The sequence below is a fragment of the Oryx dammah genome, unplaced genomic scaffold (genome assembly GCF_014754425.2).
Source record: "Oryx dammah isolate SB20612 unplaced genomic scaffold, SCBI_Odam_1.1 HiC_scaffold_26, whole genome shotgun sequence".
Lineage (NCBI taxonomy): Eukaryota > Metazoa > Chordata > Mammalia > Artiodactyla > Bovidae > Oryx > Oryx dammah.
In genome coordinates this window covers 77,840,690-77,855,808 of record NW_024070210.1, presented here as the reverse complement: position 1 = coordinate 77,855,808, position 15,119 = coordinate 77,840,690, and the positions used below count along the sequence as shown (strand labels likewise).

General features: G+C 38.7%; 1 gene segment (V, D, J or C); it reads right to left on the bottom strand.

The window, feature by feature from the left end:
• Positions 1 to 9,370: 9,370 nt before the first annotated feature.
• Positions 9,371 to 10,018, bottom strand: LOC120853726. The segment is given in 2 exon segments: positions 9,371 to 9,690; positions 9,909 to 10,018. Coding segments are annotated over 2 exon segments (369 nt in total).
• Positions 10,019 to 15,119: the final 5,101 nt, after the last annotated feature.

Genomic DNA, 15,119 nt, shown 5'->3' with positions numbered 1-15,119 from the left:
TGCAGGTCAGGAAGCAACAGTTAGAACTGGACATGGAACTGGACATGGATTAGTTCAAATCGGGAAAGGAGTATGTCAAGGCTGTCTATTGTCACCTTGCTTATTTAACTTATATGCAGAGTACATCATGTGAAATGCCGAGCTGGATGAAGCCACAGGATCAGTAATGAGGCTGGCAAAGTGCTCCTCTCCATTTATCTTGATCAAGTATCCTCAACAGAGGAAAGTTCTGCAGCTTAGGTCTGTGGAACATTCTGCTTCAGGTATGGATTTTGCATCTTGTTGCCCAGCCAGAGATGAGACCACATACATGTGCTAGAAATACACCATTTCTGCCCTAGAATCAAATTCATGTGGTTCAAAATGAGGAATCAAACACTGCTTTCTTGAGACCAGCATCACAACATTGTGGATATCTCTTATGAGCTCACAATGCGAAGAAAGCTGACAGCCTTTCAGAATGGGTTGCCTTGGGATGGACTGCTGTTATTCAACTTGAGAGAGATTGGGATTGCAAATGTGGCAGGAAACACACTTTGGTTAGGAATCTTTTACATAAAATTTCAATAAAAATTATAAACTTTCAAATCACTAATTTATAAATATGCACAAATGCTATGTGTTAAACTATCTTTCTGCACACTATTCTAATAGAAAATATATGCAATAGAGCTATTATTTCCAACTTACAAATAAGAAAACAAAAGCTGAAAAGGATTGAGTAACTAACTTGAGATCACAAGTTAGTTGTAGCATAGTAAGAATGGGTGGTGGGTAGCATAGTAAGAATCACAATACATATCTATTTGGCTAAGTAGTCTATTCCCTGGGATTCCCCAGTGGCTCAGACGGTAAAGAGTCTCCGTGTAATGCGGCAGACCCTGGTTCAATCCCTGGTCAGAAAGATCCCCTAGAGAAGGAAATGGCAACCCACTCCAGTATTCTTGCCTGGAAAATCCCATGGACAGAGGAGCCTGGCAGACTACATACAGTCCACGGGTCACAAAGAGTCAGACACGACTGACTGACTTCCCTTTCACTTTCAAGTAGTCTATAGTGTTTGGAATTTGCCATGGGACCTACATTTGTGATACTCAGTATATGTGTAAGTGTTAACAAAGTTACCTTCTAAAAATACTGGAAACCTACTTTGTGGTTATCCTTCCTAATAGCCCCAAAATGAGAAGCAACCAAATGTGCAACAGCTGGTGAGTGGATGAACAAAATGTAACTAACTCAATAAATTTCTATTCATCTCATCCTCTGTCATCCCCTTCTCCTCCTGCCCCCAATCCCTCCCAGCATCAGAGTCTTTTCCAATGAGTCAACTCTTCCCATGAGGTGGCCAAAGTGCTGGAGTTTCAGCTTTAGCATCATTCCTTCCAAAGAACACCCAGGGCTGATCTCCTTTAGAATGGACTGGTTGGATCTCCTTGCAGTCCAAGAAACTTTCAAGAGTCTTCTCCAACACCACAGTTCAAAAGCATCAATTCTTCGACACTCAGCTTTCTTCACAGTCCAACTCTCACACCCATACATGACTACTGGAAACACCATAGCCTTATACTACAAGATAAATAATTTTTTTCTAAATAATTATGTTAAGGAAAAATAGCAAAACACAAGATTACATATTGAAAGTTCCCATGTATGTGAAATATTCACAAAAGGAACTTATAAAGCTGTAAATTAGATCCGTGGTTGCCAGGGGGCAAGCGTGGGAATAAAGAACAACTTTAATTGGGGATGAAGGATAATTTACTAAAAAATATTAAACTGGAAATTCAAAATGGATGAATTTTAGGGAATGTCACTCATACCTCAGTAGAGTTGCTTAAAAATAAATAAGAATTTTGTTCTGTCTTACCTGTATCAAGTACGGGAAGAATGTTAGTTTAATTCAACATGTAGGCATTTATTTAAACAGTGATTTTGTCCACAATTTCCCTAGGACCTTTAAAAATTATAAAAGCAACATTATCTGTGATCTCAAAATGTAGTAGAAAAAATAAAACACATCTAGGGAAAATTTGCAAGTATAAGATGGTATTAATAGAGACTGTTCAGAATCTAAATCTACTTCTTGGAATCTGGTACTGCAGACTGACTACAAACCTTCTTTCCAGGGAACAACTGAAATAAGCAAAGTAAACAATATGGCTGTTGTTCAGTAGTTAAGTCGACTACTTGTGACCCCAAGGACTGCAGCATGCTAGTGTACTCTGTCCTCCACTATGCCCTGGAGTTTGCTCAAATTCATGTCTGTTGAATCAATGATGCTATCTAACCACTTCATCTCATCTCACCTAAACAGTATGGGATAGGTGCTAAAAATCAGAGCAGTGCCTTCCACCAGCTTAGTCGCTCAGTCATGTACGATTCTTTTCAACTCCATGGACTGTAACTCACCAGGTTTCTCTGCCATGGGAATTCTCCAGGCAAGAATACTGGAGAGGCTTGCCATGCCCTCCTCCAGGGGATCTTCTCAACCCAGAGGTCAAATGCAGGTCTCCTGCATTGCAGGTGGATTCTTTACCATCTGAGCCACCAGGGAAGCCCATGAATACTCAAACTTAAATCATGTTCTGAAAAGAGAAACAGGATTGAAAGGTTTCTCAAAGGCTAACCTCTGACTTACCTTCCCAAGAAAAGAAACGCAGCTACAGTTAGTAAAGGAATATCTGAAAAGTCTCATTCACGTCTCCTATTTAGAAGTATAAATGTATGTTTGGGGAGGGGATGCTAGAATAACAGTAGTGTGATATAGTGCTAGTTGCTAGGTTGTGTCTGACTCTTTGCAACCCCATTGACTGTAGCCCACCAGGCTCTACTGTCCATGGGATTCTCGGTCCAAGAATACCAGAGTGGGTTACCATGCCCTCCTCCAGGAGATCTTCCGGATCCAGGGACTGAACCCATGCCTCTTATGTCTCCTTCATTGACAGGTAGGTTCTTTTTTTTTTTTTTTTTTACTTTATTTTACTTTACAATACTGTATTGGTTTTGCCATACATCTTCTTTACCACTAGTGCCACTTGGGAAGCCCTGACAAACAGAAATCACCACCAATTGATTTCCTTTTTCTTTTCTCCAAATCACAGCAATCAGCCCACTTGAGGATAGGATTGTAAGAACATGACCACACCATTCAGAAAGCTCATTTGCTATGGAGCTTATTTCTGATGAGATGACTAGTTCTTTGATAAATTTACCCACATATTGGAAAGGCTGTGTCCAAACCAGGAAGTATAGGCCTCCAACAGCAGGAAGCATTCCTTCAACTAATATGGCAGAATCCTGAAATCTAAAGCTATCATAAAGAGGCCAAGCCAACTGACCACTAGATAAATTAAATAAATCTTCCTGAAGTCACTTGCAAGGCAGAAATGTTGACAAATATAGATAAATTAAAATGAGTCCCATTTAATCTCAGCAAGAATGAAAGCTGATATACTGCCACCTGGTGTCTTTCTCAAACATTTTGTGAGGCTTTCTCTGGCTTTCCTGCTCCCCTCCAGTGATCATGCACTACAAGGAGATCAAACCAGTCAATCTTAAAGGAAATCAGTCCTGCATATTCACTGGAAGGACTGATGCTGAAGTTGAAGTTCTAATACTTTGGCCCCCTATATGAAGAACTGAGTCACTGGGAAAAACCCTGATGCTGGGAAAGAGTGAAGACAGGAGGAGAAGAGGATGACAGAGGATGAGATGGTTGCATGACATCCCCGACTCAATGGACATGACTTCGAGCAAGCTCTGGGAGTTGGTGATGGACAGGAAGCTTGGTGTGCTGCAGACACGACTGTGTGACTGAACTGAATTGAAAGTATTATTGTTTTGTCTTGCTTGATTGTTTTCCTTTCTTTCTGCATTTTCTCACTTCTCTGATTAAATTTATACTTTGGGACTTGGGGAAGGTCTGGGGGCTAAAGTTTTTCTTCACACAAGAGGCAGAAAGAGGACATTGCAGGGACAGATGGAGTGGTCTGTTCCAGGAAGGCCCCATAAGGTCCTGCTCAATTACTTATAGATAGATAGATAGATAGATAGATAGTCTCCTATGTGTGCTATGTATTGTTCAGGAATGCAGGATGCGACACTGAAGAGCAATTTAAAAAAAAAGGCCCACATTGCAGTAGAAGGAGAAAAAATTAAACAGTTTTGTTTTTTAAAAAATTAGACAATTTTAAGTAGTGATAAGCACTTTAAAGACATTACAAAACTGTGTTAAGATAGAGAGTGACTCTTGGGATGAGGAAAGGCATCAGCCCTAAGTAGGGTATGGAGGGAGGGCTCCACTCTGACACTTACTTTGCAACACAAGGCTAGGCACTGAACCTCTCTCATGTTCAATTATTTCTGTAAGTAGCCAGTATCTTTCTGCTGGACACTGGTCTCAGCACTGGCATTCGTTATTCCATTCACTTCTTATAAGAACCCTGCATGGTAAATACTACCAATAACCACAGTGCAGAGATGAGGAAATTGAAGCACAAAAATTCTTGTCACAATCGCAAGGTCACACAACTAATGATGCTAGATCTAGAAACACAATCTAAGTCTTCAGTCTTAAGCACTTTGCTCCACTGTCTTCCTAAAGTAGGGTGGACCCAATCTTGAGGGGTTCCGGTAAGAACTGCGAACACACATGCAAATCACCTAGTGCAGCACAGGCTCTCAACCAGCTGTGGTAATGCACAAAACCTTGGAGGACAGGAAGCCATGGTCTGAAATTCCAGACGAGTCTATCTACAAGGTAAAGCTCAATATTTTCTGAGGTTTGTTTAGCAGTTTACACAGATTTCATGTATTATCATAAGTATCAGTGGTCTATCGTGTTTCTTACTGTTAATGGGAAATCAGCTCCCATTAACTGATATTAACCACCTTAAATATAAAATATTACATTGAGACAATGGGTAGCATAATATAACATAGAAAGAGTATACCAAGCTGTGTTTGCTACTACAGTCTATTAGTATTTTTGTAATTGACTTTTGCTCCCACTTCTCAGGATATTTCTACAAGAAAGGACAAGCAATAAATGCAATTTGACTTAATAGATAAAAATCTCTCATCTTGTGCTTTATTTCTAATTTGGAATCAATCACTCTCACATCTATCTGGCAAAAGCAACACACAAACAAACAAACAAACAAAAACAAAAACCAGCCAGTTTTCCTGAATCCTCTCCCTCTTGATTTCTGCACTGGGAAGTTTACTGTTTGTTCAGCCTTGGCAGCTCCTATTGTGATTAAGCTTCCCCACAATTTAATCCAAGATCACTGGACGGAGCAGGGAAGCCAGAGAAAGCCTCACAAAATGTTTGAGAAGGACACCAGGTGGCAGTATATCAGCTTTCATTCTTGCTGCATGCCGTGTGCTAGAGTCCGATTCTCAGGAGGGAAAAACAGATTTCGACATAGGATTCACAAAGGGGTGACATTTGAGTTGAAACATGAAGGGATTCAGAGGTGCATCATGTTCATATTTGGGGGGGATAGCATCACTGGCTCAGTGGTAAGGAATCCACCTCCCAATGGATTCAATCCCTGGGTCTGGAAGATCCCCTAAAGAAGGAAATGGACAGAGGATGAGTCAGACATGACTTAGTGACTAAACAACTGCAAAGCATCACAGTCAAGAGGGAAAAACAAGGGGCACGGGTCTCGATAGGGAAACAAGCTTGAGGTGTTTAAGGAATGAAATCTCATTGTAGACTTTGTTTTCCCAGCACACTATTACTTAAGAAACTTATTAAAGCATCTGGCACTGTGAACTAGTTAGTGGATGCTTTCCTCATTTACTGATCCTAGGACAGTTGAATCTGTTTGGCATTTTCTTTCTTAGTTTCCTTTAGTGTCCAGTATAAACCAGTAATGTCACCACCACTGAGACATCCAGCCACCCAGTTCTGGGGCCAAGTGCTTCTCCATAGTCCAGACCTTGCTTCTAAGCAGCCCTCTAAAATGCAACACACTGGCCGATAATAAAAGGTAGAGAAGCTTTTCACAATTAGGAAAGATAGGGCTCATTCCCAAAGTATTTTTTTTTAAAGGAAACAATAAAACCTATCTCTTAGGGTTTTGATGTTTGAATTAGATAGTGAATCTGAAACGCAAACTACAGTGCCTGACATTGAGTAAAGCTCAGTAAATACCAACTTTCTTTTTTCCAGTAAATCCTACCTCTCCTTCAATGTCCGGGTCTGTGACTTGTTACTGTTTTTTCTTTTCTCCACATCGGTTCAATGATGGAAGCCTCTAGAAAATTCACTTAATCACTTAGTTTCCTGGAGACAGTCATTATTTCTCCCTATTTCCTGGAGTCATATTCTCCTAGCCACATTGATACACTCAGAGTACTGAAAGGACCCAGATGGAACACGGAGATAAAGTATTATTTTCATTTCCCTAATTAATAACAATATTAAGGTCTTTATATATGTATTAACTATTGGATACCTTATTTCTGAGTTGGATCTCCAAGATTTTGTCATTCCTTACTATCTGATTTCTTAGTGATTTAAAGGAATTTCTAACATATTCTGCATTTGAGTCCTTTTTCAGAAATATTCATTGCAAATGCAGTTTAACAGTTTGTGCATTGACTTTCAAAACTCTTAGCAGAGATTTATAACAAACACAATTGTTTTTTTTTTTTAACAAACACAATTTAAGAATATATTTTCATGTTCACAAGAAACTGGCTTGGATATCTAGTTTTCTTTAAACTCTTTAATTTTTTTTTTTTTACCTTGATGGTTTCTATTGTTTCTGATGTGAAGTTATCAGTTCAATTCAGTTGCTCAGTCATGTACTACTCTTTGCAACCCCATGGACTGCAGCACACCAGGCTTCCCTGTCCATCACCAACTCCTGGAGCTTGTTCAAACTTAAGTTCATTGTGTCAGTGATGCCATTCAACCATCTTATCCTCTGTATTCCCCTTCTCCTGCCTTCAATCTTTCTCAAAATCAGTCTTTTCCAGTGAGTCAGTTCTTTGCATCAGGTAGCCAAAGTATTGGAGTTTGAGCTTCAACATCAGTCCTTCCAATGAATATTCAGGACTGATTTCCTTTAGAATTGACTGGTTAGATTTCCTTGCACTCCAAAGGACTCTCAAGAGTCTTCTCCAATACCACAATTCAAAAGCATCAATTCTTCAATGCTTAGCTTTATGTTCCAACTTTCACATACATATACAACTACTGGAAAAACCAGAGCTTTGACTAGATGGACCTTTGTAGGTAAAGTAATGTCTCTGCTGTCTAGCTTTGTCATAGCTCTTCTTCCAAAGAGCAAACGTCTTTTAATCATTCTTAATGATGTTTCCCAGAATATAATGCCTTGCAGACAACTGCCAAAACCAGAGTGGTGGACTTGCAGAATTCCTTATTCAAATTTATGGCTTTACTCATAGCATTGCTCCTGAATAAGGAGATTGCTTTATAGGAAGTCAAGTATAGCAGTGAGTGGAAGTGCTTGCTATGAGCAAACAGGTTATGGGATAGATAATGGAAGAGGTCATTATAAATACCAGGTATAATCATGTGGTCATTTGCAGGGATGAAAACAATGATACTTATGAAAATTTGTTTTTCATTTTGATGTGAATATATTTATGTATATTAGCCAATTTTAACTCCCCTCTCCTATTTTCCTGCATGTAGTAACATAAGAAAGGTATGTTAACATAACTCAATCTTATATCTTATTTTATCTCAGTAGTGAAGATACAGGATTCAGCGGGAGAGTGTGACTAGCTAGAAGATAAAGTAACATCACCTACAAATGGATAAATGAACTTGCCCTAATCATTGAAGGATATGGTTAGAAAATTTTGGATTGAATGAGGAATTGCATCATAATAGCAAGAAGTGTGGTGCTGGAGAAGACTTTTGAGAGTCCCTTGGACTGCAAGGAGATCAAAGTAGTCAATCTCAAAGGAAATCAACTCTGAATATTCATTGGAAGGACTGATGCTGAAACTGAAACTCCAATACTTTAGCCCACTCGTTGAGAAGAGCCAACTCATTGGAAAAGACTGAGCCTGATGCTGGGAAAGATTGAAGGCAAAAGAAGAGGGCAGCAGAGGATGAGACGATTGTATGGTACCACCAAATCAATGGACTTGAATTTGAGCAAACTCTGGGAGATAGTGGAAGATATAGAAGCCTGGTGAACTGCAATCCATGCAGTCACAAACAGACACGACTTAGTGACTGAACAGCAACAACAACATGAGCAAGAAGCATAGCTTTCCAATCGTCCTTATTCAAAAGTGGTTAAAAGGGTACAAATGGATGACAAGTTACCAAAGAGCAGCTTTGATCTATCTTAACTAACTGAAAACATCTTTCCCAGAATGTGCTTCCCATATTATTCTGACTTAGGGTTGGCCACCAAAGGAACTTGCCTAACATTTGGAAGATAGTTATGATGAAGCAGCCATAGTTTTTGTGTTTGGGGGGTTGGTGCAGGGCTCCATGGACTATGGTTACTCACGCGTGTTACTGCTGATCTGATAGCTCATTTTATTGTTGACTCACAACTCCTTCACTTCCAACCAGATCTCCTCCTCATCTTCTCTTTGTCTTGGTCCAAGTATGTATGTAAGCATGGTGCCAAATGACACCTACTTCTCCTAAAGTCACCCACTACTGTGAAATGGAGGGAGGTGAGACATAGACAAGTTTTAGTGTCTTTGTGAGCTCCATTATCTGCATGGTTCTAGTATGCCATTGTGAGTCACAGTTCATCCACGCTTCGGTCTCTATCCAATGTTCTTCTACAAATGTTACTCCAACCAACTAACACTAAATTCAGTCTCAACACCAGATAGTAAGATAACAGCTTTGTATACACTCTTCTACCAGACCTAGCAATTGCCTGAATTCTAATCTTTATAACTAATTTCTTATTCAATAGACACCACTAGTGGTTCTGCTTCTCTGACTGTACCTTAAGTGACACAAGTCTAAGAAGAAAGGACTAAGGAAATGATTTTCTTGATGATTCATGATAACTATACCCAGATTTGTGATGTAAGTGTATTTTAGTGAAACTGTCACTTTATTATGGAGCAAGTTTACAGCTTTAGACAACTTTACACATCTCCTGTATGACTTAAAGTCAAGAATTGAAGAGGAGAACGTATTAGTCAACAGTCACTCTGGACACCTGCTTCCAAATGACATCAAAGAAACTGTTATTTAGAATTAAATCCTCTGATCCAGACTACAGATGAAGCAACTGCAGGACTACCATTTCTTGTCTGGGGTCTGCAGGTGTGCATTTCAGCTGGGTTCCTGCAGCAGGGGGTCTCTCTTTTATTTAGTTCTGGGGTTTTTGTTCAGCCTTTCCTATTACTTCAAGCACTGTGATGCTCTGAGAACACAGAAGTACATTGCAGAATCTTCCAGCTCTAAGGCTGAAATGGTGAGGCTGATGGACTTATGAGCTTTCTGGAAATTTACAGAGTAGCGGCCATCTCTTGCATTCCCATCATCTGAATACTGACGAATAAGATAAGTCATCTGTCCACTGGAAAGCTGCTTGTACCAAAAAATGTAGTAGTAGAACATGTTCCAACTTGTTTCATACCGACAGTTCAGGGTGATTGTCTTCCCCACTTCACTGAGTATGTCTGGCTGGTCTTGAGTAACACTCTGGGCCACACCAGATCCTGTGGAGAAAAGAAGAAAACAGAGCTGAAATAGTGAACAAAATAATGTAGAAATTAGACCTATTTTGGACCCAAATATTTACAAACCAAACTGAAATCCTAAGACGCTTGCTTTTCCCCAGTCCTCCTTTCCTCCCCAAGTCCCTGTGAAGCTCCACGTGCCTGTGTGCAGTCCTTTCACCCTGAATACTCACACCCATGTTTGGAAGCATCCCTACCAGAGAAGGTGAAGGCCAGGAACACCCAGAGCAGACTGGAGAGCGGCATGAGGCATGGATTCCCTTGCACAAATGTGTTTAATTCTGCCTCAAGCTAAGATTTCAGTGTCTGTAAGTGCCTGGCAGCACATATACACAGTACCTGGTTCCTGTGTGGCTCCTCCCCCAGACAGGAAGTGCCGTTTGTCATGTTCCTAGACCAGCTGGTCTGTGCTCAGATGGAAAAAAGTTTGGCTCACCACAAACTTTTACTTTGTCTACTCGTGTTTCCCTGGTCATTAAATTTGGCAGATCCTGAAAAAGGGCTTGAAAAAGGCAATTAATATTAAAGATTTGAATTGAAGGGAACTAAAGATTAAACATGTTGACATACATTGGTAATTATTCAGTAAAATTATCTGCCATCCTGTTTAAGATGTAATTTTGTATAGCCTACGAAACTTTATTGAAATCTACTGATTGGTCATTCATTTAGCCTATACTTACTTTTCTCTGTCCAGAATCTAATGACTGTTTCAAAACATTCACAGATCTTAGGCCTTCTGGGAGAAAAACAATTTTATCCAAAATAATGAATGTATCTCTTTTGTTCTCTTTGTACTGAGTTCCAGGGCTATACTTAGGTTTTTCAATAAATAAAATTACTGCAACATGAAATGATTTAAGAAAATCAGCCCATCTGAATTTCAGAGCCTATTCAGTGGTTTATATTTAAATGAAATGATAACCAGAATAAAATATTATTCTTTTGAAATCTGATATTGATTTCATATCTATCAAGAAATTGATATTAATACAATTTTAGCAAAATATCATAACCTTATACATCAATTTTGATATAGACTCTTAGGTTTTCATACATCGCTCTAAGAAATTTTATCACATGTATAAGTTCTTGTACCACCACTGAAATCATGACACAGAATTGTTTCATCTCTCTAAAGAATCCTCTTTGAATAACCTCCCCATCTCTGCAACTCTTTATAACCCTACTAACTACTCATCTCCTTTTCATCTTTATATTTTGTGCCTTTGAGAATGTTGTTTAAGCAAAATCACACAATGTAAGTATCATAATAATCCAGTAAGTGTAATCATAAACCATGTGGCCTCTGAGATTGACTACCTTTTCATTCAGCATAACGTCCTGACATCCATCTAAGCTATTGTTGTTTAGTCTCTAAGTCCTATCTGACTCTTTTGTGACCCCCATGGACTGTAGCCCACCAGGCTCCTCTGTCTATGGAATTTTCCAGGCACGAATATCAGAGTGAGTTGCCTTTTCCTTCTCAAGGAATCTTCTTGACCCAGAGATCAAACTCTCATCTCCCGCTTGGCCAGCGGATTTTTATCACTGAGCCACCAAGGAAGCCCCATCTAGGCTATTGCACGTATCAGTAGTCTGATTCTTTTAACCACTGAAGATTGTCACCATCTTATGATGTTTTGACTTTGGATTTTTTTACCTTACAATGGCAAGAAAGTGATGAACTTTCAGTAGAAAGTAGAAACCATACTTTGAATTTTTAAATATGATCTTTCCCCATGCTAGCAACATGTGGTATAATATTCCCCGGTGATTCTGGGCAACAGCAGTGAGCTGAGCTCCTGGCCAGCCCTGAGATCATGAGAGTAAACAACCAACATACTTGGATTCACTCTGTACTGATACAATCATTCGTTTTTTACTTTTAGTATATGTGTGTTCCTGCAGTTGTGTCCGACTCTTTGAGATTGTATGGACTGTAGCCCACCAGGCTCCTCTGTCCATGGGATTCTCCAGGCAAGAATACTGAAGTGTGGTGCTATGCCCTCCTCCAAGGGATCTTCCTGATCCAGGGATTTAACCTGCACCTCTTATGTCTCCTGCTTTAGCAGGCAGGTTCTTTATCCATTAGAGCCACCAGGGAAGCCCCACTTTCAGTACAGTACTCACTAAATTATATGAGATTTTCAAAACTTTAATATAAAACAGATTTTGTGTTAGATGATTTCTACCAGGTGCAGGTTAATGTCAGTGTTGAGCACCTTTAACTTAGACTCAATTCAGTGGGTTAGGTATAATAAATGCATTTTCCATTTATGACCCTCTCAACTGAAATTGGTTTATTGAGACACAACTCTACTGCAAGTTGAGAAAAATCTATAAATAATATGTCATTGTACAGATGTATTACAGTGGATTTGTTTGTCTATTCACCCAGTGAAGAACATTTGGCTGGTTTCCAGTTTTCGATAATCAGAAATAGAGCTGCTATGAATATTCATGTACAGATTTTGTATGAATATAAGTTTTTCATTTTCAAGCATAAACACCCAGGAGTGTGATTGCTGAGCTATAAGGTAAGTGAATATTTAAGTTCAGGTGAAACTGCTGAACTTTTTTCCAGAGTGGCTAGACCATTCACCCACCAGCAATGTATGAGTGATCCAATTTCTCTGCAGTTTTGCCAGAACTTGGTATTTTTAGTATTTTTAATTTTAGCCTGTGAGAAATGTGACGTGTTATCTTTTTGTGGCTTAATTTGCATTTCCCTAATTACTAATAATTCTAATCATCTCTTTATATTCTTATTTCATTATCAGATAGCTTTTTGGTAAAGTCTCTGTGTGAATCTTTTGTCCAGGTTTCAGCTGGACTGTTTGCTTTTCTTCCTGCTGAGTTCAGACAGTTAATTGAATTCTGAATATGGTCTCTTGATGAAAATGTGTTTACAAATATTTCCTGCCATTCTGTGGTTTATCTTTTTCCTTCTCTTAATAGTGTCTTTTACAGAGCAAACATTTTAAATTTTGATGAAATCTGTTTTGTTAATGGATTGTGCTTTTGGTGTCATGTCAAAAGCCTTTTTGTCCAGACATAGGTCGTGAAGATATTCTCTTATGTTTTTCTTAAAGATTTGTAATGATACATTTTAATACTTGGATGTATGGTTCACTTTGAGACTATACTCAAATTTTTATATAAGATGTGATATTTAGATCAAGTTTCAATTGTTTCCCAAGAATATCCAATTGTCCTAATCTCATTTGCTCATAAAACTATGCTACCGCTCCAGAATTGAAAGAGACATGTGTACCCCAATGTTCATTGCAGCACTGTTTACAATAGCTAGGACATGGAAGCAACCTAGATGTCCATCGGCAGATGAATGGATAAGAAAAATTGTGGTACATATACACAATGGAATATTTCTCAGCTGTTAAAAAGAACACATTTGAATCAGTTCTAATGAGGTGGATGAAACTGGAGCTTATTATACAAAGTGTAATTGTTTCTTTAACCTAGGGTTGTTTTAAAGTTATAGGTTTTAAATATATACCAAATACATATTGGGAGTTTCTAGAGACGTCTCTTTGCACTTCCATTTGGGTCAAAAAATAAATTCTATATAATGTCAGTTTTCCTAAATATATTAAGACTTTTTATGCACAAACAAATTGTGTGTCTGTGTGTGTATTTCATCTGCACTGCAGGGTGTGTCTGGAGCCTCGGCTGCAGGTTTGGGTACAGGCTCCAGGTGTCTGGGGAGCACTGTGCACTTGCTGCACAGAAGTAGGTGGCTGAGTCTCCAGGCTGGGAAGTTGCGATGTGCAATGAGAGCTGTTTGGCACTCTTATTGAGGAAAACTGTGAGGCTTCCATCTTCCATCTCATTCACAACTGAACGTATGGCTATCAAGAACGCAGGGCCTTTACCAGGATATTGTCAGTACCATGGGAAGTAGTCAAATGCACTCTTCTCATAATTATAGTTCAGAATGGAAATCTCTCCTTCCTGGACTGTCAGAGATCGAGGGCTCTGTTTGACCGGCTATTGGTCATTTTTCTCCTTCTGTTGTCCATTCACCCCTGCTTAGAGAGATAAAAGCCACTAATTCCATAAAATATATTTCTTTTTTAAGAATATCTGCAGGAACTTGTCCTGTTTTCTCAGTCTTCCTAATTAATGAGATATCCAAGGTTTTCTCCTCCACAACTCACGGAATCAAAATGAAGTTGAAGCCACAGAATCAAAAATGATGCTCCCAGTATCTTTTCCATTGTTTCTGGCACCAGTGCTCAGTGGCACTTCCAGATCCTCTTCTCTTCTCAGCCAGTTAGAACTCTAACTTTAAGCTAACACCTATTTTTATTCTTTCAGTAGGTCCCACCCTTTCATAAGTGCTTTTCTCAAACTTATCTCTCTCAAAAGTACTAGTTCTCATTCAGTGCTAATTTAGAATCACCAAAAATCAAATTAATTGGGAATCAGAAATGCCCCCCTTACAAGCATGAAGACCAGGTTAGAATTTCTCTCACTCTATCCCCTTCTTCCTTTTCCTCACACCTCCTAGAAGGTTAAAAATCATATATCAGGAGAGTTTGATGTTTTAATAGGAATAAGATTAGTCTACAACAGGGAAGAGATGGCCTCCCACGATTTTACAAATCAGCATTACAGGGTATTTCTTTTTTATTACAAATACTAATTAAAGTCTATTGCAAATACACAAGGGGCATAATGTATCATTCAAGCAAAGCTTATGGAGCAGAACATAAAGATACATAGTCCTTTTGCCCTGATGGAACTTAAATTTTAACACGATCACTCAATGTTTCCACACTTTACATGATCCTAAGAATTAATAAAATATAATTAGATCAATTTCAGTTTATATTTCTTTTAAAATATAAATCAGGCAAATAAAATGTTTCCAAGAATATGCATAGAGAAAATAAACTGAGGAGCATTGGAATAATCTTTTCTGGAGGACATTTGATCTCCAAATGGATAAGACTGGCTAGGAAAATTCTGCAGAAATTCTGCAGACAATATGAGACCATGATCATTCAGTAAAGAAATATTTTTGGTAGTTCTCACCCTGAGTTACCTTATCCTCACAGGCAAAATCCAAAAATGTGAAGAGTCAATTTGGCTTCTGATGTCAACATATCAGGGGATAGAGACAGAAATTAAGGAGCTCATTTTTTTTTAAGCACAAAGAAGAGTTTGTGGTCTCTGTGTTTGATGTCATCTCAGACACTATCAAAGAAAAACATCATCACAGTTCAAAAGGAGACAATAATAACCATTCCCACTCCTCAATCTAATCCCATCTACTCCAGCTCTCTAAGGGGATGTTTTATTGTTTGTTGAATTTTTGGTGTGTTTTCTCTTTCATTTATTCACTCATTCATACATATCTTCAATATATATTTACTCATGCC